The sequence below is a fragment of the Myotis davidii genome, unplaced genomic scaffold (assembly GCF_000327345.1).
Source record: "Myotis davidii unplaced genomic scaffold, ASM32734v1 scaffold174, whole genome shotgun sequence".
Classification (NCBI taxonomy): Eukaryota; Metazoa; Chordata; class Mammalia; order Chiroptera; family Vespertilionidae; genus Myotis; species Myotis davidii.
The window spans coordinates 5,848,155-5,875,641 of NW_006289087.1; the positions used below are offsets into that span (position 1 = coordinate 5,848,155).

At 39.7% G+C, this 27,487-nt stretch overlaps 1 protein-coding gene across 1 annotated transcript in view; it reads left to right on the forward strand.

Moving 5' to 3' along the window:
• The window catches only part of USH2A (Usher syndrome 2A (autosomal recessive, mild)), a 442,266-nt gene that overhangs the window by 26,790 nt on the left and 387,989 nt on the right, over nt 1–27,487 (forward strand). The window contains 7 exon segments of the mRNA XM_006761291.2: nt 2,576–2,639; nt 4,120–4,414; nt 5,390–5,574; nt 6,036–6,257; nt 7,660–7,753; nt 22,134–22,329; nt 25,467–25,597. Coding sequence (XP_006761354.1) covers nt 2,576–2,639; nt 4,120–4,414; nt 5,390–5,574; nt 6,036–6,257; nt 7,660–7,753; nt 22,134–22,329; nt 25,467–25,597 — 1,187 coding nt within the window.

Consider the following 27,487-nt stretch of genomic DNA (forward strand, 5'->3'; position numbering starts at 1 on the left):
CTCTGCATGTCTTTTTTCCAGTTTTTAGGTAGCCTGATACGTTTGCATTATAGACATTTAAAAATATTTAAAAATTTTAAGAAAGGCGTAAACATGGATGCAACATAACACATAAATATGAAGGAGCCAGTTTGATGAATTTTTCATCTGTATCAGTAATTAGTATATTGAAGAATTTTATAAAGTACTCTGCATTCAGAATTTCTTAATAACACATTAAATCTTAGGAGCCTTGTTTCAATATTTAATCCCCATTAGTACTTCTGAAAGTGTTTTATTGCTCAGGTATTGCTCAAAGTATTCAATAGCCCCATAAATTTGTCTGCGATGCATGCCGGGGTTGAAATGAGTTGCTCATACTTCAGGGTCCTAACTGTGGGAGCCATGCTTCAAAAGGGTGGTATGGAGCCAGTGTGCTAGTCACTTCCAAACTGTGTGAAAGTAAATTTAACTTCTGATTAGAAAATATATCATTGGAAAAGGGTTTGTTTCAAATGTTACTTAGTTCTTCTTACGGCTTTCTCCTTAAGTTCCAGGCATCACAGAACTGAAGGAGAAAAGAACATTTAAAAATAAATTTTCTCTTTATTCCATCAATTTATAGGTACAGTTATACCTACTGTATCTTTTCTCTAATTAGAGATGGCACATAGCTGGCTCATTACTTCTGCCTAATGAGCCAGGCCTACGCCACCTCTCTAATCAGAAAGGAGGTGGGTGGAGAATGTTCCCCTGGACTTACTCTAAGTCATTTTCTTTCTCCCGCTCGCTCCTTTCCTTTAAATAAAAAAGTGAAGTCACTGCCCTCCATACTCTTGTCCATGCCCAAGACGGTTTCATTCAGGGGAGGTCAGCGTGCCTGCGAGCTGCATTAGAGGTGCTGCTGTGCAGGCCAGGCCGGCTGTCTGTGCTTCGGGGAAGGTGCGGACAAACACCGGGATCTCCATGGAGGGCCTGGAGGAGACCACGGGCCAGGCTTCCGTGTTTCCCCGTGTCTGCACCCCATCTTCACAAGTGTGTTGGCTGCTACAGACTTTTTTTTTTCAGTCTCATCACTACCTGGCATAACTTTCTAGAAAAATATGTTGCCAGTGACAGTCCCTGTTACTGCTGGCCTTGTGTTTCCACAGAGCCTTGTATACATATTCATGGAATATGTAGACATACTGTGTGTCTACATGTAAGGTACACACACATATATGTATACTAATACATACATAAATCATAGTGCATGCATACATGCATAATATAATGATAATGCACACATAATAATGTATATGAAATACATGTATATAATACCAACGGGAAAATCTTACTTGGTCAGGCAGGTTTTTAAATACACAAATAGAACACCTTAGACTATATCAAACAACACGTGTCAGTTCATTTGGAGAGCGTTTTCTTCCAGCTCTCCCGAGAGCAGCCTCGGACCATCTGGTGAGCTAGGCTTACTCTGCATCTCTTATTCATCACGATGCCCTCGCTCTGCCCCAGTTTCCTCCCAGGCACCACAAGGAGCTGCAGTACCGAGTGCTCCCACGTTCTCTGTTATTAAGATGAATTAAAAAAGGGAATAATTAAGAAACAAACACATTTGAGGAAGTGCTCGTTTGGTGAATTTTTCGTTGGTCTAAATTTAATACTTGAAAAACCCCACTTAATTATTGATTTGGCATTATTCATTACATCCCATCCCATCTTGTGTCCTCATGATTCAAACTCTAGCTAGAATTTTGCCAGTTTTAAGTTTTTCTCATTATTAACAACATAACGAAAACCATAGAGGTGGTAGTTGTTTTACTTTTTTTTCTCTTCCCAGTTTCTTGGACTTACCTGTTGGTAAATCTCAAATAAATATTTGCTAAATGAATTAATGAAATGTTATGTGGTTTAAGGTTGATGTCTACCTCCACCTTGGAAGGTTACCTAATCGAATGCAGCTTGGACTTGGAACCTGGTGTCTTAGAAGAACTGTTACAAGGTGGTGGCATTTTGAGACTATGATAGGATGCCATTGACATGTGAATAATTCAGACTCATGAGTAGGAGGTTTCTAGTTTATCCTCATTCATTGGGGGTTTCCTAGACCAGGTGTCAATCTACATTGGGTGGGGACCCGAGCTGATGGTCTGGAGCTTGGAGATCACTCAGGTGGGGTGAGAGAGTGGGCAGTCTCCTTGCCACTGCAGATGCTCTGAAAATTGCACTTGGGAGCAGATGACAATCAGATTTAGGGCTGATGAGCTGATCGATTTACAGGTTTATAAACTGGAGAGAAGTTTGACTTGGGGAGGGGACTTCTGGGGAGAGGTCACAAGTTGGGCCAGGAGATAGATTGGCCCAAGTATTCACTTTGCCTGAGTCTTATAATGTCTGTGGAGATAACTATGAGTGTTAATGTTATTCACGTGGAACTAGCACAATATACATATTGATCTCTTAAGTGTTTGAAAAGGCTGTGATACGTACATGATCAAAAGTTGTTTTGCTTTAAGGGAATGTCACTTGAATATTTGTCAGCCACTGCTTGGTAACATCATACTTCTCATACTATGTACATGATTGTATTTTGTAGGTTTAGAGCAGTTTGTTGGAAGAATGCAAGATTTTCGATTATACCAGGTGGCACTTACAAACAGGTAAGCAGCATGGTATGGTAAAGCTCCAGAAATCTTTAATCTTTATATAATAACTGCTGTTCTTGTTAACGACGTTCTTTTTCTTGAAAAGCTGTTGCTAAATCAGTGATGTGTTTTATAACTTGCTAGAGGACTGGTGCCAGGATTTGTGCACTGGTGGAGTCCCTCAGCCTGGCCTGTGGGGATGGGGCCGAAACCAGCTCTCCAACATACCCCAAGGGGTCCTAGATTTCGAGGGGGCACATGCCAGACGAGGGATCCCATCAATGCACAAATCCATGCACCAGGCCTCTAGTATAAATATAAATGCTGAATTCACTTAAGTAAGCGTAGCACGAAGATTAATGTTAGGGTAGAGGAGGGCATAGAGGGGATAAATGGTTTTGAAAAAATAAAATATAAAATACATTTCTGAAGAGCAGTCTTGTAGTAATTTGGTGAGAATGAAGTTTGTCCTGGGGGCAAAGATGTCATTGCATAATCACTTCTGGTCCCGCTTAAAACCTGATATCAACTGGAAGATGTCAATGAGATCGAATGAAGTGACTTCATGTGATCTAGTGAACGCAATAGCTGCCTGCCTCCGCCACTCCCCGACCAGGGTTGAGAGAAGGAGTCTGTCTCTCCTTAGACCTGGTTGCTGGCATTGGCCTACCTACCTCAAATGTAGGAATGGTGTCATGTGGAAGAATGCCCACACACAGAGTGACGAATTCCGTTTTAGAATAGGTATTCTGCCCTTAATGGAAAAGTTAAGTCTGTCTGCCTGGAATTGGCTTTCTTCTTGGGCTCTTGGCAGCTGCCCTATGAACTGAAGCCATCGGAGCGTTTTAGGTGCCAGGGTTGGTACCGATGAGTCACAGGAAGCCGTTGACAAATGGCCTTGGCCGGAGGCCCTTCCCCTGAAACAGCAGCAGATGAAGTGATGCTGTTTTCTTGCTTCCCGCGGATGAGCTGGAGAACGCGTCTATAACTCATTACTTTCAATATATCATTGGTCACTCAGTGGTCAGCTTAACAACCTAAGTGAATATTACCTTTCTTTTTATTACAAATAGGCACTGTAAAATATTATGCGATTCAAAGAAACATCTTGCAAATAGGCACCATAAAATATTATGCTATTTTAAAACATATCTTGCTAATCAGACAAGGGATTGTCCATGCTTCATGGTAGAAAATGCTAGTCCTTAAGAATTAAATGTTTTTTTTTTAATAAAATTAGCATGTTTCATTTTATGAGAATGAGTATGTTTATGGGGCCCGGAATTAATTTGGTTTTATGTTCTGTGTAAAAAAATATGAAAGCTAAATAGATACTAATGAAAACATCAACATACTGGTATTCGTTTGTAACATCCCTTAGAACAGTGGTCACCAACCTTTCGGCCCTCGCCGACCACCAGCTGGCGACCGCTGCCTTAGACTATCTATGGCTGTTGAGCTATTTGTCCTCACCATCTGCCTCTTGACCTCACAGAGAGATTGGGGCCATCCCTGCTGGAGCTCTGCCCACCTTGCACGTCCAGCCCCACTGCCGCTGCCCAGGCAGCCACCCGCGGGTGCATCCCCTGCGCCAGCGGTTCTGCATTCCCAACGATGCGGAGGACACGACCAGGGACAGGGTGTCTCGGCTGCATCCCGAGGCCCACCCTCTCTCCTTTGTCAACGATGACGACGTTGAGACTTCCTGGGTCTCACGTGTGTTTACAAACGTCACCCAGCTTAATGAAGGAGTGACTATCTCCATAGATTTGGAAAATGGACAGTATCAGGTAACTTGAAGTAATTTGGTATGTATTCATTGCCTGTGGGTATTGCAATAAATGACCACTAATTTAATGGCTTGACACAACGGACATTTATTCTCTCAGAACTCTGAAATCAGAATGAGGAAATCATTCCTCTGGCTAAGGGTGGATCCTTCCCGCCTCTCCCAGCTCCTGGCAGCTCCTGGTGTCCCTTGGTTTACTCCCGCATCACTCCAGGCCCTGCCACCAGGTCCCAGGGTCGTCGTCTTGTTGCTGACTGTCAGTTCTCCCTCCTCTTTCTCTTTTGAGGCCACCCTGCATCCAGAAGGATCGCCTATTGAGACTCCTAACTTAATTACATCTTCAAAGGCCCTCTTTTCAAATAAGGTCACATTCACAGCCACCAGGAGTTAGAATTTGAACATCTATTTAGGGGCAGAATTCAGCGTACCACAAGGTAAAACCTGAATTAGGCAATTGAACATAACCTCAGTAAAGAAGTATATTATAATTTATGAAGTGAAAATACCTAAAAGAAGATATGCAGGGCATGAATTTTTAGAGATTGTTATAAAAAATCCTATGAAATAGTGAAACATTCATTTTGTTAAGTAACCAAATTAATAAAAACAGGTGCTTACTTTAAATAACTACTTAAGAAGAACATAGCAATTATTTCATGGAAGTAATGTGTTTTTTTTTTCGTGTCTTTATAGCAAACTTCATATTTAGCAATTATTTCATGAAAGTAATGTGTGGTTTTTTTTCGTGTCTTTATAGCAAACTTCATATTGATTTCCACTTAAATTTGTAAAATCCTTGAGAAGATGCACAGCTATGTAATGATAGGTTGTGTTGCTTTTACTGCAGGGCTGTGGCATTTCTGAATGTCTATGAGTACTTACAGTTATTATGAGGAAATAAACATTATATTTGAAGGCACCAGTTCCATGGTTTGATTTATACAACAGTGGTAATAATTGACTTACTCATTTCCAGGTGTTTTATATCATCATTCAGTTCTTAAGTCCACAACCAACAGCAATAAGGATGCAGAGGAAGAAGGAAGACAGCGAAGATTGGGAAGATTGGCAATATTTTGCTAGAAATTGCAGTGTTTTCGGAATGAAAAACAATGGAAATTTGGAAAATTCAGATTCGGTCAACTGTCTTCAGCTTTCAGAGTATGAATCTTTTTGAAACCATTGTCTGTGAAGGCATTTAGGAGTTAATTCTCATAGACTATGGGATAGTAATAGCCTACAGGTACTAGGCTAGTAGAGTCTTTCTCTTACCACCATCTCTTGAGGCAAATTGGTCTAGGATTCCTTCCTACACTGGATTTTAAATTATGTTTAAATTTACTTGTAAAGATGTTAGAGTATTTCTTGCTTCCAGTCTCATCTGTGCTTTATAATCTGACTTTCAGATTGCTTAGCAAGTTATCTGTATCAATAGAATTTTTATGATGTCCTCAAGGAAATGTTGTACTATGTTTTTCTGTGATGATCCTATATGCACATGAAATCTGTGGACTATTTTTCCCAGAATGAAGAATTTGAGCTGTTACGGAATATGGTGTTCTGATTTGTTTTGTCAAAAATATGAATAACTTCTCATGATTGCAAATATCTTTCCTCAACAGTTTTACTCCATATTCCCGTGGCAATGTCACATTTAGTCTCCTAGCACCTGGACCAAATCACCGTCCTGGATACAATGACTTCTATAACACCCAGTCTCTTCAAGAGTTTGTAAAAGCCACCCAAGTAAGACTTCATTTTCATGGACAGTACTATACAACTGAGCCTCCCACCAGCCTCGGACACAGATACTACGCGGTCAGTGAAGTCACCATCACTGGCAGGTAGGGTTTCACAGCAGTGTGCTTTTCACTACGAATTTTGCTTTCCAGATTGTTGTCAGACTTATGCAAAATGATGTTAGTTGAGATTTTAGAGCAAGCCAGATTCCAAGCTTCAGGTATTAAAATGCTTTCCTACTCGATAAGATTTTTGGGGGAGGTTTGTATATGAGTCTTTTCTGTCTAAAAGATTACATTTCTATAGAATCACTTTTCAAAATATTGGGTTTAGAAGTTATGATAACCTGGATCTGACTAAAAAAAATAACTTGTCAAATATTTAGATTGGTGTGTTCTGGATTGTAATTTTCAAGTGTTCTAGAAATGAAACAGAAGGGGTTTGATTTTGAGTTATAATGGTGCTACCAGTTAGTTTGTAAGTACTGGCCTTGGTCTCCCTGGGTTCACAATTCATAACTTTATGAAGAATATTTGTTTTCCTTTAAAGGAATAATCTATATGCCTTAAGTAATTTATAATTGTCTGACCATTATTGAAAAGTAGACTCACAATGTTTAAATAAATGGATGAAGAGCTCCCCGGCAGCGTACTCTCTAGTCTGGAAATGGTAAACATATAGCCTACATTCAGAATTGGGTTGTGCTGGAAGGACATTGTACCCTGTAAAGAAAGTACATCTTTCAAACCAACGCAGAATACCAGTCTATAAGCTTTATTTGTTAAGTAACAGCATGATTTAAAAAAATACTATTAAATAATCAATTTTTGGAAAGATAAACAAAAATAAAGTTTGTTAACTTCTACCTGCAGTTTATCCTAAACCTGCTGGTCTTAACTATAAGTTTTGAATAGTTTTATTAAATGTCTTCTCTCTGGGCAGGTTTGCCACATGGTGTTTATAGGTGTACACAACCCAGGTAGGCTTGAAAATTACCTTCACCATCGCTGTGGTTTGGATATTCATGAAACTTCCTTCAATACTTCATGATTAATTTAAAACTTTCCATGAGCCCTGGCCAGTGTGGCCCAGTTGTCCAGTGAATGATGTCCAGTGTACCAAAAGGCTCCTCTTTCCAATCCTGGTCAGGGCACATGCTCCACCCCTCTTCCCAGTAGTGGGCATGCAGGAGGCAACCTTCTGCTCTCACATTGATGAGTGTGTCTCTCTCTCTTTCTCTTTCTCCCTCCCTCCTTCCCTTCCTCCCTCCCTGCCTCCCATTCTCTCTCTCCCCACTCCTCTTTCTCTAAAAATTAATGAAAATAAATTTTTTAAAAATACAAGTTTCCATGAATATCCACATGACTAAAGAGAGGTTGGTTTTTGTGTTGACACTCTCACCTCCTTGTTGGATTCACACAGTGGGTATATACCCAGGTCCTTAGAGGTATTAGCAGTTGAGCTGCTGTTTCCTGGTAGCTGTCTGATGGATGCTCCTGTTCGCAGGTGTCAGTGTCACGGTCACGCCGACAGCTGTGACACGACGAGCCAGCCCTATCGGTGCCTCTGCTCCCGGGAAAGCTTCACCAGGGGACTTCATGTGAGTGCTGTTTCATGTGTGGAAACCCCCAAAGGGGATGGGGGAGCTTGAGAAATAGCGAATATAAATTCTTCAAACTTACTAGTACTTTTGGCCTGTCTTCTGGGTATGAATAAAAGTATGTGATAAGAATCTAAAAATGTCAATTATTTTAGAAAAAAATTAAAGAAAAAAAATAAAAACCCTCAATAACCCTCAATAATGTTGAAAATTTCTTTTTAAAAAATAAACCCAGAGGGTTTTCTTAATTTTTCTTGTTTCATCAGCATTATCCTAATTCATAAAACAATTGAAAAAAACGTGTCTAGGTTTCTCAAAAAAATTAAAAATAGAACTACCATATGACTCAGCAAATTCAGTTCTGGATATTTATCTGAAGACGGACAAAACACTGTTTTGAAAAGATAAGTGCACCCCTCTGTCTATTGCAGCATTATTTGCAGTAGCCAAGATATGGACATGACCTAAGTGTCCTTTGGTAGATGAATGAATAAAGCAGTGGTTGCCATTTGTGACAACATGGATAGACCTAGAGGGTATTTTGCTAAAAGAAATAAATCAGAGAGAGATAGACAGATAGTATATGATTTCATTTCCATTGGAAATCTAAAAAACAAGATAAATGAGAAAACCTAACAGAAACAAACTCATAGATACAGAGAATAAATTGATGGTTGCCAGATTGGAAGGGAGTTGGGAGAAATGGGTAAAAAAGAAGGGATTAAAAGTACAAATTGCCAGTTATAAAAATAGTCACGGTATAAAGTAATAAGCATAGGGAATATCAATAAAATAGTAATAACTATGCATAGTGTCAATGAGTACTAGATTTATTGGGATGATCACTTCCTAAGTTATATGTCTAAATAATATTGTATGCTAACTGTGATTTAAAATGAAATTTAAAACTGGCTCTTTGATAAGGTACTTTGTTTTCTGCGCCTCTCCTGTTTTATTTTGACTTGTTAGTTCCCACCCACCTCCAAACACCACTCTCCTCTCTCCCCCTCTTGGTGCCCCATCCATGTTTCCTCTTTTCTCTCTCTTGAATTTCTCACATTGAAGTGATTAATATTTTATGATTCTTGGGTGATTTCATGCTTCCCCTTAAAAATAGAGCCGTTAAATGAATCCCAACTCAGGATTGGTTACAGAAGGCACGTTGGGACTTTCACACTTGGTCTCAGGTGGTGACTGTTAGATTATGAACTAGTGCAATAATTAACCATAATTTAGGTGGGGAATACATTTTGATGCTTCTTATTTAGACATAAAGTGCCTTTTGAAAACAAAAAGTTGACTTTTTTTGTTATTTTCCTGTTTGACACCTTTTGATAATTTATGAATTTAGCCATAAATATAAAAGCAACAAATAGCTTCCACTTTAGCAAAATTTGGCAAATGCAGCTGAAGGGAAAAAGTCAATAGACTGTTACGTTGAGTGATTTCTCAGTCCTATATTTTCAACAAGGTGTTGAAAATGAAAAATGATTTTATAAAACATTCATAAGCATGGCATTCTCTTTGTGTTATCATTCAAAGTGTTTTAATACATGTGGGACTCAACGTATCTGAAAAAGTTGTCTTGCAATAGTTTGAAAATATACTTACTCAAGTGCTTTACACATTGTCCTTCCTTTTAAAATAATGTTTTAAGATAAGCCATTCATTTCCTATTGGAACCAATGTTCTTTTTAAAGATCTGGACCTAATCCAAAAAGAATGTCTTCAATTTCACAGTATTATGCTAACCATTAATAATATTACTCAATAAACAGGGCTTTTGTGAATTACATTACAGCCATTTGGCAAACAGACGAACACGTAAGCCTTGAGAATATGCCAGTTCTCGGCAATTGTCAGGCCTGTGAGAAAGTGATTTTAGGAGGAGTGAAAATGAATGAAGTTGGGAGAAAGCAGTGGAATGATGAATTCAGGAACATTTTCATGTACGGAGCCATTCTAGGGAATTTTCTGTATGAAGCATTCTTCTGTTGTTTCTAAAGGTTATGTCACAAATCGGTGGTCCACAGGTTTTTTTTGTTTTAATTTTGAAGACGAGTTCTCTGGTGCATTGGCTGCTAAATCGCTCCACTCTACCTTCCTAGCTCTTTTTTTGATCATTTCCTAACTAGTGGTGCCAGTAGCTTTATTGCAATACAGTACCTCTGGTCCGCCTGCTCAGAAAGTCCATCATCACTTTCCAAAAGCTTGTGTGCAGTTCATAGATACAGACCACAGCCTAGGAAGTGGAAGCTTGGGTGTGTGTCGTATATGTCAACTAACATGGTTGTGTAGCTACAATAGGCCTTTTCTATTTTTTTGTTTTTTGGTTAATCCTCACCCAAGGATTTTTTTCCATTTATTTTCAGAGAGAGTGGGAGAGGGAGAGAGAGAGAGAGAAACATCGATGTGAGAAAAGACACACATTAACTGGTTGCCTCCCACATGCATCCCAACCAGGGCTGGATTCAAGCCGGAAACTCAGGTGTGTGCCCCTGACCGGTATCAAACCCAGGACCCTTCAGTCCATGGGCCGATACGCTATCCAGTGAGCAAACTGGCTCAGGCTATGCCTCCTCTTTTCACTAATACTTTATTGATCTGTTCTAAGAGTTCCAGTGTTGATAGACTCTAGCTTTAAGAAAAGTATTACATGCCCTAACGGGTTCGGCTCAGTGGATAGAGCGTCGGCCTGTGGACTTAAGGGTCCCAGTCAAGGGCATATACCCTGGTTGTGGGCACATCCCCAGTAGGGAGTGTGCAGGAAGCAGCTGATCGATGTTTCTCTGTCATCGATGTTTCTAACTCTCTATCCCTCATCCTCCCTCTCTGTAAAAAAAATCAATAAAAAAAAGAAAAGTGTTAGAAGTTGAAACTTGCATCCTTAGGATTTTCATTTTATTCTAATAGCTGCGTTCACCTTTCTGAGGCTCTAGGCCAGGAGTGACGCAATGACCGGTACCTCCGCCAAGCACTGGCACTCTGTTGGCTACTTAGCTATTCTTTCATCATTTCGTGACATCATTACCTGCAAGGGTGGCCAAGCGTTCACAGAGCAATTCATTAGGAACCATGAATACTCCTCTTATTCTTTGGCTCTGATTTGTGACCCTCTTATAACATCGATCATGGCTTTTATGAATTAACTACAGTCAAACTATCAATATGAATCTCAGTATTATAAATGGCAGAGCCAACTTAAAACATTTTATATAATAAGCCTTCCTACCATTCAGTAATTTGATGGTGAAACATCACACACTCTATAATGCTTATTATGCAAATGAATATTTCCTGTTATTTTAAAAAGTATGTTCCTTTAGATCACAAAAGTCTGAAAATATGAGTCATCATGACTCACTTGTGTCATATTTTTACTACACATCAAACCCCACCGCTGATGTTTTCTCTTTGCTCACAGAAAGATTATACTCTCAATATATTTCATTTCGTGTTATAATTTTTGTAATACTGATGAATTCATTTTTATTAACTATCATTCAAGCAGTTCATATTATAGATTCTACATTAGTTGTACATTTAGTGAGTCAAGGTCAAGCATTTCATTTACTCTCTGACACATGGTGATATTTTTAATCTTTGAAAAACACTTGCACTAGTAATTTCCCTGAGATAGATATGTGCATAAAGGCATTTAAAATGTAAGTTAAATATAAAAAAAAGATTAAGAGCATGGGGTATATTGAGACAGATTCATAGAAGTAGCAAATATAGATGATGAAAACAACAAAAAAAATGAATTTGAAGGGATAAGGGTAAAGGATTTTCCAAAGTTGAGGAATGGCATGGTTCTTGGAATTCTAAGTAGACTGAGAAAAAATAAACACATACACAGGTAAGATATAATAATTCTGCTGGTCACCAAAGACCAAGAGTAGATCCTAACAATAACCAGAGAGAAAAAGTCAAATGATTAATAGACACAAATGTTTAAGAAATTGTGATATTAGATTTTTCAAATTACAACGGAAGGCAGAAGACAGTGAAATATTACCTTTGAAGTGCAGAAAGAAATAACCAACACCTCTAGAATATTTTATTTGTAGCTAGACTATCAGTAAAAGCATATAATTCCTAGGAATAAAGTTAACCAAAGGGGTGAAATGCCTGTACTCAGAAACCTACAAGACATTAAAGAAAGACATCGAAAAGGATACAGATAGAAGGATATACCATCCTTGTGTGTCGGAAGGATTAACACTGTTAAAATGTTCTCACTACCTAAAGCAATATACAGATTCAATGCAATCGCTATTAAATACCAGTGACATTCTTCTCAGAACAAGGACACTTACTCCTAAAATTATTATGACCCTCCATCTACCAAAAAACCCAGTAGTCAAAGAGAAAGAACAAAGTGGGAGGTATCAGACTCCCATATTTCAAAGTAAACTACAAAGCTACAGTATTCAAAATAGTCTGGTATTGGCATAAAAACAGATATATGTAGATCAATGGAATAAAATGGAGAGCCCTCAATTATATGGTCAATTAATCTATGATAATAAAGGCAAAGATAGACAATGGGATAAAGAAGAGTCTGAGATAATGGTGTTGGAAAAACTGGACAGATGAATGCGAAACTAAGAAAAAAAGAAGAAATTGTACCACTGTCTTTCCCCATATACAAAAACAATCTAAAAATGGGTTAAGGACTTACATGTAAGACCTGATACCATGAAACTTCTATAAGAAAACATAGGCAGTAGACACTTGACATCCGTCAGAGAAATGCAAATCAAAACTATTATGAGAGATCACTTCACACCTGTCAGAGTAGCTATCATCAAAAAATCAAATAGCAAATGCTGATAAGGATGTGGAGAAAAGGGAATTTTCATACACTGTTGGTAAAATTGTAAATTGGTTCAGCCACTATGGAAAACAGTATAGAGATTCCTCAAAAACTTTAAAATAAAGCTGTCATAAGACATAGAAGCCCCATGCTGAAAAGTACATAGATTATCAGTTCTATTGATCCTAGAGGCCCAGTGCATGAATTCGTGCACGGGTGGGGTCCCTAAGCCTGGCCAGCGATCAGGGCCAATCAGGTCTGGGCTGATCAGGGCCTGCCGGCCAGAGGAAGGGACGGGCCGCAGGAGGTTGGCCACTGGCCCTGAGGAGGAAGCTGGTCCTCAGCTTCCCTGGGAAAGGGGCTGCATCTGCTACCACCCAACCCCCGTTTCCTATCTCAGTCTGGGGCCTGAAGGCCCTGGCAGGGTTGGGAGAGGAAGTGACTGTTGTCGAACCAGGCACGGAAGGAACAGACACCAACTCCGCCAGCTGGCCAGCAGCGGGAGGTTGGATGTGGGAGTGCACTGACCACCAGAGGGCAGCTCCTGCTTTGAGCGTCTGCCCCCTGGTGGTCAGTGTGCATCATAGCAACCAGTGAGACAGTGAGACACAGCATACGTATTAGCCTTTTATAAATATAGAGACAACGTGTGAAACTAAAGTTGTCCAAATAATTCTGCTCACAGCCTCTTTCCCCAAATGTAGACTTTTTTCACGTTATTAAAATTTGTTTTATTGGGTATTTGTCCAGTCCTCCACTGTAGAGCAGGGGTGGGCAACGTACAGCCAGTGCGCGGACCATAGAAGGCCCGCGAAATCACTTGGTCTGGCCCTGTCAAGGCATTAGAGATGAGTTAATTAAATGTTTGGCCAAATATAGCAGGCTAATTTTTAAGTTGATAGTTTTGTGTGGCCCGCGAATGGTGTAGTAAATATCCAAATGGCCCTTGCCAGAAAAAAAAGGTTCCCCACCTCCACTGTGGAGGTTCAGATAAGGCATTGTGTATATTAGAAAGGTCCTAAAAGTAGCCGCCACATATTATAGTTGAAAGTCAGACAGGCTATGTATGGTCATTGTATTGCCACCAATATCTGGTCAGCATTGCCCAATAGTATTAGTAGTTATTTAATTTATACTCTTCGTTTCAGCACCTAGAGAGCAGGTTGAGTACATATTTTCTGCAGACACTTTAATCATAAGAGAATGTCTCGCCAGAGGAAAGATAATTACTGAGAAAGGGATATGTTATTGAAGGATAAATACAGGAGCATTTTCTGTCTTCTCAATGGTGAAGCCTGGTAATTGTTTTGCATTTGCTAATTGAGATTACATGGCAACCCAGAGGTAAAAATCTGCAGGAAAATATTGCACTTACCTTTAAATCTTTAATGTTACTGTTCAGTTAAATGCCAGGCACATGAAGGTACAGGCCTGTAACATGTCATAAATGTAAACAGTCTATTAGGTCATTCATTCATGCATTCATCAAATGTATATTGATCACCTATCGTGTGCAAAGCACTGAATAATTTTCTGTCTGGATTCTCTTTGCTGTTGGAAGTTTTACTTCTACCTCCCTCCCCACCGCACACACAATCTATCATTGATAATAAATCATCAGATTTGTCTTACAATGCCTTTGCGATTGGAACAGTTGAGCCACATAGGGAAACTTCTATCAGGAAAAAAATAGTTCCATGAGTACTGTGAAGTGTTTATGTTTATAAAGATGATTTTGTCCACCTAGAACACAAAAGAAATGACACTAAAGTGGCATCATTTGAATAACAATCGAACTGCTACATCCAAAGGAAAGGCCAAGCTTGCGAATAGAGCCTGAGGACAATTATTATTATTATTAGAGATTTAGGTTCTTACAATTTCCAACACACTGGTCTGGCAGCCACTGATGAGAAAGGAGCAATTTGCAGACTTTCAGAAGATCTCTAATTCATTTAGGCCACTGGGGAATAGTTGAACAAATTACCTCTTTCAGCTCAGCAAGTAGTGCTATAGCGGTCTCTGAAAAGTAAGCATTTTATAGTCTCCCACTTTGAAACCGATTGCTCTCCTCTCCTCTCCTCTCCTCTCCACAGAGGCAGGGGCTACCTACTTGTCTCTGACTGTTCCAGCAGGGGAGGGGAGGGGGTGAATTCCACATTCCAGGGCTCTCAGGTCAACACCTCCCTTCCTGAGATGTTTTTACCCCTGAGCCAGTACAGCAGCAAGGTGGGTAGGAGTGAGGGCTTTCTCTGTAAATTGAGTGCCTACTATGTGTTAGGGCTGCTCCTAGGCAGTGGGACTCTCGCAATGAATAACAATGCACGTGGCTGTCCTTATTCATTTTTACCCTCTAGTTTATAATATTTGACATTCTAGTGGGTGACTTTAGAAAATTTTTCAATTTCTTTTCCTGAGTTTTCTCATCTGTCAGATGGAGGTAATAGCAACTCCTACGTCATAGATTATTGGAAAGATTTAGTTAGGCCAATAAGTAGGAAGCACACAGACCTGAAACCATATATTTTAGGTATTCATACGGCATGGATAGCACTGCTGTAGAGACATCTATAGGCATTTTTCTGTTAAGGGCAGAAAGAGAAATAATTTTCTTCCATTTTTGTTTCTTTGCTTGAGTCTAATAAGGACAAGAGATAAGTAAATGAACCATTGAATATTCTATGTAACTTTCAGTGACTTAAACACTGTATAGGTGATTGGTTAAAGAAGATGTGGTACATGCATACAATGGAATACTACTCAGTCATAAGAAGGGATGAAACACTTTCTTCCCAACAACATGGATGGGCCTTGGGAATATTATGCTAAGCGAAATAAGCCAGACAGAAAAAGTAAAAAAAAAACATATGGTTTCACTCATATGTGGGATATAAAACTGAGAGCAAGAAATGAACAAACAGGACAAACAGAATCTCCTAGACACAGACCACAGTGTGGTGGTTACCAGAGGGAAAGGGGGTGGAGGGGATAGTAAAGCTTAAAGGGGAGTGGGTCGTCTAAATACACGATGATGGAAATTGTGCTTGGATGGTAAACACAATGCGATACACAGCCGATGTGTCAGAGATTCCACAGTCTGTTCCGTGCTTCTATGTCTCTGGCATTAGCTGCTTGTAAAGTTTCCAGATAAACTCTTTAAAATGAATATTTAAAATAGTTTGATCCATTTTTTTAAGTTGTTCAAAACTGGATTGTTCATTTTTTAATTTATGTGTGATGAAGACAAATTGTTTTTGATGACTCATGGTCCTCATTATACACTTGACCTTTCAAAGGGCATTGAGTCTGTTGCTTCGTTGAGTCTGTTGAGCTCCTAGGTGAGTAGCTTGCAGGAAGATCTCCCCCCAGCCCCTACCTTCCCAGGGACTTCATGTGTCTGGCCAAGAGAATGTTTTCCTATCCTTCCTTTCAAAGATACATCATGGACATTCAAGATTGCTGGATACCTGACTCTGAATAGATGAGGCACTGCTATACATTTCTTTAAATTTTTTAGATGTAAGTTGGCACTTTCTCTGTAAGCTTGAAGGTATTCAGAAATAACGGATCAAGATAGAAACCCCTGGATTATCTTCGCTAGATTGTGTTTGCTAGTCTGCAAGAGTAACAAAGGAATAGTGTATTACAGTTTAATAATTCAGAAAAGAGAAATCACCTGGTGTACTGTTAGACAATAATGTAATAAAATAAATTTCATCAGTGTCTTCTAGATTCTATAATTTTCCTTCCTGAATATATCCAAGTATTTGGCTGCAACTTAGTGGACTGGATTAGCCGCCTTTAAAAAGCTATCATAGTGATAGCGGTAATGAGTCAGTGATAAAGTCTTCAACCCTGATATAGCTATGATCTAATCCTGTAATTTGAGCATCCAGAGACACATAGGGGCAGGGGAGGGGGTCTAGTTAGTACAGAAAAAACTGAAACATAATTGAAAGTGACAAATGATTAATTGGACATTGGGAAAACATTAAGTAGAAAATCGGCCGAAACCGGTTTGGCTCAGTGGATAGAGCGTCGGCCTGCGGAATGAAAGGTCCCAGGTTCGATTCCGGTCAAGGGCATGTACCTGGGTTGCGGGCACATCCCCAGTGGGAGATGTGCAGGAGGCAGCTGATCGATGTTTCTCTCTCATCGATGTTTCTAACTCTCTATCTCTCTCCCTTCCTCTCTGTAAAAAATCAATAAAATGTTTGTTTTTTTTTAAAAAAAGAAAATCATCTGGTTCATAAAGAGCATAAATATAAGGTACATACATTTCTAGATTTTAGATGAAACTTTAAAATCATTGGTAGAGTAGCGAAAATTGCAAGAATTCGAAAAAGTATTTCTCGTGTTTATCATTTTAAAAAATCATAATTTACCCAAAACTTACTCACATGTCCTTCATTTTGTCATGGTTCTTCTTGTATTATCTAAAAGGAGTTGTAAAGAAACACACTTATGAGACCAAAAACATATTTCATTATTTTTTGGAGGAACAATCATAAATTACCTTTCTAATATAGTAAGATGGATGAGATTTCTTTTTTAAAAAAATTATTGAATTTATTGGTGTGACATTGATTAATAAGATTATATAGGTTTCAGGTGTACAAGTCTATAACACCTCATCTGTATATTGTATTGTGTGCTCACTACCCCAAGTTAAATCTCCTTATGTCTCCATTTATCCCTGCTTTACCCGCTCTACCTGTCTCCCCTCCCCCTTCTAATCATCATACTGTTGTCTGTGTCTATGAACATTTTTTTGGCTTAATTCCTTCACCTTTTTCACCCAGCCCCCCAACCCCTCCCCTCTGACAACTGTCAGTCTGTGCTCTGTGTCTGTGATTCTGTTTTTATTTTGTTGGTTAGTTTATTCTGTTCATTAGATTCACGTATAAGTGAGATCACATGATACTTGTCTTTCTCTGATTGGTTGATTTTATTTGTGACAGCATGGATGGACCTAAAGAGTATTATGCTAAGTTTCATTAATTTTATAATCAAAGAATAGACTACTAAGTATTCCTTCTCTTTTATAGTCTTTGTAAACTACACAAAATGATAATAACCTAGTATCATCCTTTAGATCAAAAGCACTGTGTCATTTAGTTCTATATGTTTTAAGTCAAATTTTATAACAAATATAGTCTGTCATTCCTCAGAATCCTTGCTTGTATATATAAACATAATAAAATGTTTTATCTTTTAAAAATCATATTCTGTTTAATGGTAATTCATAAGCCTTCTTCCTACATTTTTCCCCCAAAGAGAGCCATTTTCTCTATAGTATCTTACTACATATGTATATAATTTAAAACAAACGTTGTAATTTTCTTAGTTTTCTTAGGGAAATGCTACATGCACATGATGAAAATGATGTATAGATTTCTTATAACTGTCCATGCAATTGCATTTCATTTGCCCTCAATTTTTAATACATTAGTAATAAATGCGTACTGCAGAAAAAATAAAGTTATAAAAAGTAAAAGTCATCTGTAACTCCACCACCCATAGATAATCTCGGCAAATACTCTTTAGTTTATATCCTTTAGATCTTTTATTATTGTTATTCTAAGTAAACCTGTATCATCTGTCTCTATCTTCTTAAAGTTGTAGCTCTGTATACATATCCATAGATGAATTTGCCTTTATCTGGAAAACAGGATTATACTCTACATATCAATATAACATGGTTTTTAAATTCAAACTACATTATGGCTATCTTCCTACATTTATATTTACACTAGAGGTCGGTGCACGGATTTGTGTTGGTGGGGTCCCTCAGTCTGGCCTGTGCCCTCTCACAATCCGGGACCCCTCGGTGGATGTTGGGCTGAAACCGGCAGTCCAACATCCCCTGAGGGATGTAGTAGTGTGCAAAGTGGCAGATGGCCGGGGGAAGAGCCCGAGCCCAGGCCAGGCACCGCTCCCATTCATCCTGACCCCACTGTGCCTGCTGCCCCCTCTGCTCAGTAAGCTCACTGAGTGGTGCTCCCCCTGTGGGAGCACACTGACCACCAGGGAGCAGTTCCTGTGTTGAGCATCTGCCCCCTGATGGTCACTGTGTGTCATAGAGACTGGTTGACTGGTCGATTGGTTGCTTAGCCTTTTATATATATAGATATGATTGTATGATATTCATTTGAAGATAAGGCATTTTCAAACTATTCCCTGTGGGGCATTTAACTTGTATTCTTTTCCTCACTGTTATAAAAAAATCTTATATGTCAACAAACTAGATAAACTCAGTAGAAGTAGATCTTTTGGGAACACACAGCTAATCAACTCTTTGGCTGGGATAGGTACCCCTCTTCTCCACTCGCATAACACTCTATTAATACCTAGACCTTGATCCTATCACTTTGTACTGAAATAATTAATTTACTTACATGTATCTTCCACAAAATGCAAGTTATTGACTCGTATGCTTTCTGTGTCATCCGCACGGTAGGAGCTTAATAGACAATTGCTATACTGTTAACTGAAAATTCACATGATGTCATTAATATTCAAAAAAATCATTCTTGAGGAAATGTAAAGAGGGCGTACAAAGGGAATAATTAATAAACAGTAATGTTTATGTAAAGATTTCATAATTGGCTGTTATTCTATGATTTGCATACAGCACTTTCAAATGTAAAATGAAACTCAATTTCTAAAAGGAAGATGGAGCAATCATTAGAATATTATCAATTCTGGGTCTTAGACCAGAAAGATTTTTAAGTGAAGGAATTGACCTCTTTAAGCTTTCTCTCACCAGTCATCATTTGTAAATCAAATTTATTTTATATAATCAAAAGTTAGAGATTAGGTGTGGGCTTAAGGTCAGACATCTTAGTTCATTTACTGGTGCTGCCACTATCTGCGGAAAGTAACATGAAATGTATATTTTCTATGTGCTGGGCATTGTAGTGAGCATTTGAAATGGATTATCTTATTGAATCCCTTAGGCTTTGGGTCATAGTATGCCAATGCTAATGTATCTTCCTTGATATGCTATCCCTATAATATAATAAATTCTGTCCCACTAAATCTTACTTTTCTCATTTATAACATGGGGGTAATAATACCTGACTCACAGGTTTGTTGTAAAGGACCAAGCATTTGGCAGAGTGTCACATGGTCAGCCCTCAGTAAACATTGTCTACTACTTGATTATTAGATTAGCAACTGGGGAATAAAAAGGGTAATTAATATGGTCAACATCATTAACCAGCAAGTCCTTAAGTCCACTTCTGTGAAACTCAGTTTCTTCACCTCTAAAATAAAAACACTTCATTCAATATCTTAATGATGTTTTTACTCAAAATAACCTTAGAACAATCTATAATATTTCAGTAGTGACCAACATAAAGTCTGGAGCATATTCTGCATTCAAAATCCGGAAGTTACAAGACCGGGGAGAGAAAAGGAGGAGGAAGAAAGGCGTCAAAATCCAAGAGTGTTGGTCTCCAGTTCCAATGACACCAGCATTTTACTAGACTGCCCCCATGCAATAGGTTATTTATAACCATTCATAGCAGATTCTGTGATGTAACTGTACAGGTCCATGATTTGATTTAGAGGACATAGCCCATAAAGAGGAGCAAGGAACAATTTATGATCCACGTTCATTTCTGGTTAATTTTCGTCATCTGTAGTGACAACGGCCTTATCACATACTTCCTTCCCAGGAGCCATCAGATATCATTAGGGTCTGATTATCGCTCGGAAGTCCCAAGTATGGGGAGACCTGTTCCAATTGGACAAATGGAAGATGAGATGCAAACTCACTTTCTGACTTCCTGGCTTTGGAGGAGAGAAATGAGCTCATTAAATTCTCTTTCCCAGGTCAATTAGCCACACAATTAATCTCGCTCCTGATTTTTAAAAACTCTATTCATCCCATCACAAACTTGGGCCAAATGCAAAATTTTGCTTCAAGACGATGCCCAAGGCCCGTTTTTTTCCCTTTCATTTCAAAGAATTCTTCCCATGACCTTGCTCACCCTATGGTGGTGTTTTTATTATTCAGGTTGCACTTTCTCGAATAAAAGTGGGTGGGAGTGGTGACATGGAAGCTGCGGTCCTGTCACCCTGATTACAGATGCAGTTTGTCTTTTCCAGAGCAACTGCTGGCTGTCTGAGCCTGGGATGTTGCCTACCCGACCGAGCTAGTGGAGCAAATCCAGGAAAAGCTGTTTGTATGAAGACAGTATTATTTTTGCTTTATGCTTGTGATCTAAAAAGTAAAGTCTCATTTAAGACTTTATCCTGATTGTGAACCTAAAAGCCATTGTCAGAAAGTCATGGTAAATCAGACTGCACTAAGTACTATAGCAATGTTCCAAAGACAAAATCCCGACTTCTTCAGTGTCTAGAATCAAAGAGGAATTCGCCACTGACTTCATGGAGTGGGTTGGGCACTGCCAAGCAGTTGTTACTCAAAAAGCTAGCCTTGCCCGGCCGGTGTGGCTCCGTGGTTGAGCATGGAGGTGCATGAACCTAGAGATGATGGTTCAGTTCCCAGTCAGGACACATGCCCAAGGCTTTGGGCTCAGTCCCCACTAGGGGGCGTGCAGGAGGCAGCCAGTCAGTGATTTTCTCTCATCACTGATATTTCTCTCTCTCTCTCTCTCTCTCTCTCTCTCTCTCTCTCTCTCTCTCTCTCTCTCTCTCTCTCTCTCTCTCTCTCTCTCTCTCTCTCTCTCTCTCTCTCTCTCTCTCTTTTTCTCTCCCCTTCCTTTCTGAAATAAATTTTTAAAAAAGGCTAACCTTCCTTTTGTGGACAATTAAAACCTCTACTTCCGCTGTCCATCTGTTCTTGCATGCTGTCTGCTCCATCCATTAGAGCCCTTTGCATGTTAATCATAGTTATTTTAAATTCCTGGTCTGACAATTTCAACATCCCCTTCCTCCCCCCAATACCGGATTTTGATGGTGGCTCTGTTTCTTCCTATGGTTTATTTTTGCTTTTGGTATGCCTTGTGATTTTTTTAAAAAAAAATTTATGGATAGCTGGACATGATGTGTGGGTAAGGAACCGTTGTAAGCAGCCCTTGGTAATGTGGCTTCTATTGGCGAGTCTGCTCCTGTCGCCGGGACTGTCTGCCTTCGCCCGTCTGCCTCTCCAGTCTCAGAGGAGCTGTTTCCCGTGCCCTCTCCTTAGGGATCCAAGAACAGTTGTTGACATTTTGTCTGTTTAGCGTTTCACTTGCTAGGATGGGCTGGTGGCTGCTAGGCTCTTCACCTGTGGGAACAGACACTGCAAGCCAAGCTTTTAATGTTCTGACCCAAAGAATGTAACGGCCACGGAACAGTCACCACTTTCCACATTGGTTATGAAGATCGCTTTGCATGATTTCAGTCCGCACGGCCGCCTTCACACTGCCATGCTGGTCATACGCTCATCTCTGATTTATAAAGCATTTTTCAAAATGGAACAGTTGCTGGCTTTTAACTCTTTGCTATTAGCTTATTCTGTCTAGTAAAAGTGCCTGATATGTAAATAAAAAACAAAACAATCTCAGTTGTATCTGTACCTATTGTTCTGATGTGACTTTACGGTCCTAGTGCGATCGCTGCCTGCCTCTGTACAACGACAAGCCTTTCCGCCAGGGAGACCAAACCCACGCCTTCCCTTGTAAGCCCTGCCAGTGCCACGGCCATTCCCGAAGCTGCCACTATGACATCTCAGAGGACCCCTTTCCGTCCGAGCACCACAGAGGGGGCGGAGGAGTCTGTGATGATTGTGAGCACAACACCACAGGTAACTAGCAAATGACCGTCCCAACTAAGGCCGGGTTGGCCTGTGAGGCCCATGTTACTTTAAATTACATTATTGCTTTCTTGTTTAAGAACGTGCTCTCCTGCTGTTAACGTTTGAAAACCAAAGCTGGTTTACCAGATCTTCATAATGGCAACCCATGAAGTAGTTTTCAGAAATAGTAATCTAATCTTTGACTATATCTATTCAGGAAAAGCCCACACCTCCCCCCACCGCCCCCACCACCACATTTGTTTAAAGTATGAATAATATGTTGGATAACTCAGGACTGATTAGTTTGAATATGTACTTATCTTCTTTAGATAAGTTTTCTTGTGTGACCCTGATCTCCCACTCTGCATGAATTCTCAGGTGGAGATGTTTACATGAATTTAGATTTGGCATGGACTCTGGGAACCTGGGAATGCTCTGTAAATGCTAATTAAATGCAGAGGTGATTATCGAAGTCTTGTTCTAAAACCGTTCAGCATTTTGAAGAGCTAGTATATTAAAAGCAGAAGTTGGCAATCTCTGACTTTGTAAAATGTAACTGGTCTTATGGACTTGAAAGAGTGCTATTCTGAAGTCGTAATGAATTTATTAGATAATTATGGATGGCCTAAAATGTCACACAAGAACTTGGCTAGGCGCTGGGAATATAAAGATTAACAAGATAAAGACTATCCTGTCTTTGTGTGTATTAGTACATAGTGGGAAAGGCTCACCATTGAAGGGACAATTACAAAGTGGTCTAATGCAGCAGTTGCCAACCTTTCGGGCCTCAGGGACCACCAGTGGTCCGTGGTCCACCAATTGCTACCCCTGGTCTAATGGGTGCCAAGGTAGGGCAAGTTCAGTAGGAGTTGTCCAGGTGAAGGAGTGAGAGGAAGGGGGTTGGGAGCGAACAAAGGTTTCTAATAAGAAAAACAGTCGTGTAATGTCCTAGAGGAGAGAAGCATGGAGACCCTTGAAGACCTGATAGATGGGAAATGGCTGATTGTAAGAAGAGGCGCTAGGAAGGGAGTCGGGCCAGATTTCAGAGGGCTCTACACATCATGACAGATTTTGGTTTCTATCCTAAGGTCAGTGAGGTGTCCTTAAGGGGTTTACACAGGAAAGGAACATGGTACGTTTTGTATTTTTAAAAAACCTATGCGGTCATAATGTGGAGAGTGGATTGGGCAGGATCAGGTGTGGTTGGGGAAGACCAGGTAGCGGGGGCTGCAGTTTGTCCCGGTGAGGAGCACGCTGGAGTGGATGGAGGTGGTGTGGATGGAGACAATTCAGGAAGGAAAGTGGCAGCACTTTCCAAGCAAGGCATAGGGAAGGAAGGAGCATCAAGACTCTTGCCTCACATTCCAGTGTGAGCAACAGGGTCAACATCGATGTCAGCCATTGAGACAGGAAACACAGGTGGATCAGGCTTGGGGAGAGGGTGGCAGGTCTCATTTGGACATGCTCACTGCGTGTTTCCGAGAGGAATTCTGTCTAGGGCAGTGGGGCTCAGTTCTGAAGCTGCTTCCCTAAGGACCGCCCTCTGGTGCCTCAGAAAAGATCCCTATCATCAGCATACTTCAGTGGCACCTTATGTGCGGGCTGTTTGTTAGTGTCTGTCCATTCCTGTCATTATTCAGTAAGACTCCTCTTACCCTCATGGCTACAGGAAGGCTCTGTGAGAACGGTGTGATGTTTGTATGGCTCATGACTACTCCTTCCTCAGCACTCAGCACAGAGTCTGGCACATGGGAATCACCCAATGAATATTCATTAAATGGGAAATACAGGAGATATTTCTAGGTTGGAGATAGAAATTTGAGAGTCATCAGCATATGTAAATGGAAATATTCTAGAAATACTATGAAACCATTTTAATGTTTAATTAGTCCACAGCCAAGGTACATCAGAATGTGGATTTTCACTTGATTATTTCCTTAGTTTTCTAATATTGGGCCAATTTGGAGACTATTTAAGGAGAATACATGTTTAAAGGGGAAATTGATTGCCTTGAGTTCTATTTTGGTGGTTCTATATTGTACTTACATTTGCTTTAGAGTTGGCCTGTAGATGAGATTTGTTTTTCTTTTGTAAGAGAAAACTTCTGATTAGTAAATTGTAAGCTATGGGAATTACCTGATATTTCTAAAATGTCAGACTATTCTAATATTTAAAATGAAATTTGTTTGCTATGTCTAAATATAATAAACTAGAGGCCCTGTGCACGAAAATCTTGCACGGGTAGGATCCCTAGGCTTGGCCTGTGATTGGGGCTGGCCAGGGCCTTCCTTCATCCCACGCCGCCCCCTGGTGGTCAGCACACGTCATAGTGAGCAATCGAACTCCCGGTTGAACTCCCGAGGGAACACTTTTCATATAAGCCTTTTATATTTATAGATTTCTATTGATATTCGCAATGGAAAATAATGGCCATAAGCTCTCACAGAAGCATTGGCTAGGCCTGTGATTGGGGCTGGCCAGGGCCTTCCTTCATCCCGCGCCGCCCCCTGGTGGTCAGCGCACGTCATAGTGAGCAATCGAACTCCCGGTTGAACTCCCGAGGGAACACTTTTCATATAAGCCTTTTATATTTATAGATTTCTATTGATATTCGCAATGGAAAATAATGGCCATAAGCTCTCACAGAAGCATTTGCTTTTAATTATGTTAACTATACAATAATGAATGATAGTAAGAACAGTCTCCTATTTGACAAGATTTAGTTCTGGAAAATATTTCTAATACTCCATACATAGTTGCTTCTAACTGGACAGCTACCCTCTCCCACACAGACGGAAATTTCTCATATTTGATTGAGGTCAAATGCCTAGCCCTGGAAATAAAGAAAAGTTTGAAGTTTAGAAAGAAACTCTTTCAAAACGCCTGGGCCCTTCCAGAGGCCAGCTTTTAGAGGTGTGGCATTTTACAGCAGATGGGAGTTTAATGAAGTAAAGCACAGTTTGTAGCAGGTTCATTGTTTCATATGCTCCGGATCACCAAATTGGCAGGTAGAGATGAAAGGTGCATTAAAATGGACGTCCCGAAAATTATAGAATTCCCTCCAAGGAATACAGTCTTTAATTCTGAATTATGCCGCTGATTTTAATGAACTGGAAGTCATAACGCATCACCTCTCCCTGCCGCAGGACGGAACTGTGAGCTGTGCAAGGAGCACTTTTTCCGACCAGTTGGGGCAGATCCTTCAGCCACGGATGGGTGCCAGCCCTGTGAGTGTGATGCAGCCGGCACCCGAAACGGTAGCCTCTTGTGTGATCAGGTGAGTTCTCAGTATGGAAGTAAAGGATTGCTCCCTTTCAAAAGCTAATTTGGCCCTGGCTGGGGTAGCTCAATGAATAGAGCATTGTCCTGATACGCCAAGGCTGTAGGTTCAGTCCCTGGTCCGGGCACATACACGAATCAACCAGTGAGTACATCAGTAAGTGGAACGGCAAGTCAATGTTCCTCTCTCCCTTCTCCCTCTAAAAATCAATCCATAAAATGCTAATATGGGACATCATCTTCTCATAGAATCAAGGACTGTATTTCTCAGGATGTCCTGTGTGTGTTTGCATCTAAATGAAATGGCTGCTTTAGGAGCGCTGCTGTGCAACTGTTAATACGGACATGAACTGTCAGACTGCCTGGAGGTCCTTTGCAGAGAAGAAAGGCTCATTTTATTTTTACTTTTACAAATGTCAAAACAAATTGGAAACTAGGGGGTTCAAAGTAAACTGGAAAGTAAATTGAGTATATGTCTGGGAATTATTGGACAGTTAATGTTAATAAATGATGTTAACTAAACAAAAACAAGTTTCCTCCCCAATTCCAAAGAAGACAGTCTAACAAAGGTCATGTACACCCAGGTCCAGATGGTCATTATGATAGTTGTGCTTGTGAATTTTATATTCCAACCTTCTCTCTATCTTAACAGCACAGTGCATTTTTACAATTTTATGCACTTTTATTACAATATCACAAAAATTATTTTCTGACCTACATGAGCACAGATTTTAACTCACCTGGGTCAATATATCCTACCTCGACCTAAAGAATGGGAGAAAATATTTGCAAAGCATATATCCAGTGAGACTTGTCTCCAGCATATATAAAGAACCTTTACAACTCAATAATAAAAAGGCAACGCAATTAAAAATGGCTAAAGGATCTAAATAGATAATTCTCCAAGGAAGATACACAAATGGCAATAAACACATGAAAAGATATCCAGCATTATTAGTCTTCAGAGAAATGCAAATTAAAACCACAATGAGATACCACTTTACACTCACTGGCGTGGCTGTTGTTAAAAGGATAGATAATGACACGCATTAATGAGTCTGTGGAGGTCATTTGTGTTCCCATAGACTGCTGGGGGCACGTAACACGTACATCCACTTTTACAGACAGAAAACAGTCTGGTGTTCCTCAACATACTAAATACAGAGTTACCATATGACCCAGCACTATCACTTCTGGGTATATATGCAAATAAAATGAAAACATAAATTGTCACACAATCTTACTTGTGAACATTCATAACTCCTTTATCTATAATTGTCAAAATGTTGAATAACCCAGTGTCAATTGATGAGTGGATAAATAGAATGTAGCATATTTATTCAATGAAATATTATTCAACAGTAAGGAGAAAGGAAATAATAACATTTTAATGCGTCCTTTGGTCCCAGGAGTGGGGTAGGGAGAGAGGAGAGAGAGGTTTTTTTTTATTACATGCCTCTGTATGTCCATATTTTCCATGTGCAAAAACCTAGTTTAAAAATGCATAAAACAAAAGACATACTTGGAAGTGTTAACATTTTTTTTCTTTTAGAAGCTTTTTTTTTTTTTTTACCTTCTTCTATTTCTGATTGCTTTTTTGATCATTTTTATAGCAGAAATAAATAGAATTTTAATGAAATCCAATATGTAGCCAGAGAGAGCTACATACAGGGTTCCAAATGCAGATACAATGGCAGAGCTGTTCATAAATTTAATGCCTCCACGTTGTTCATCTCTAAGTCCATTCACATTTTACTTTAATGGTTATTCTCTTATTCTCCAAGTATGGACACAAAGTCTGTATGATACAAAAAAGCTATTATGACAGGTGAAAATATCATGTCAAGCCCACCTTGCCTAAATAATATTTTCTAACAACATTTATTGT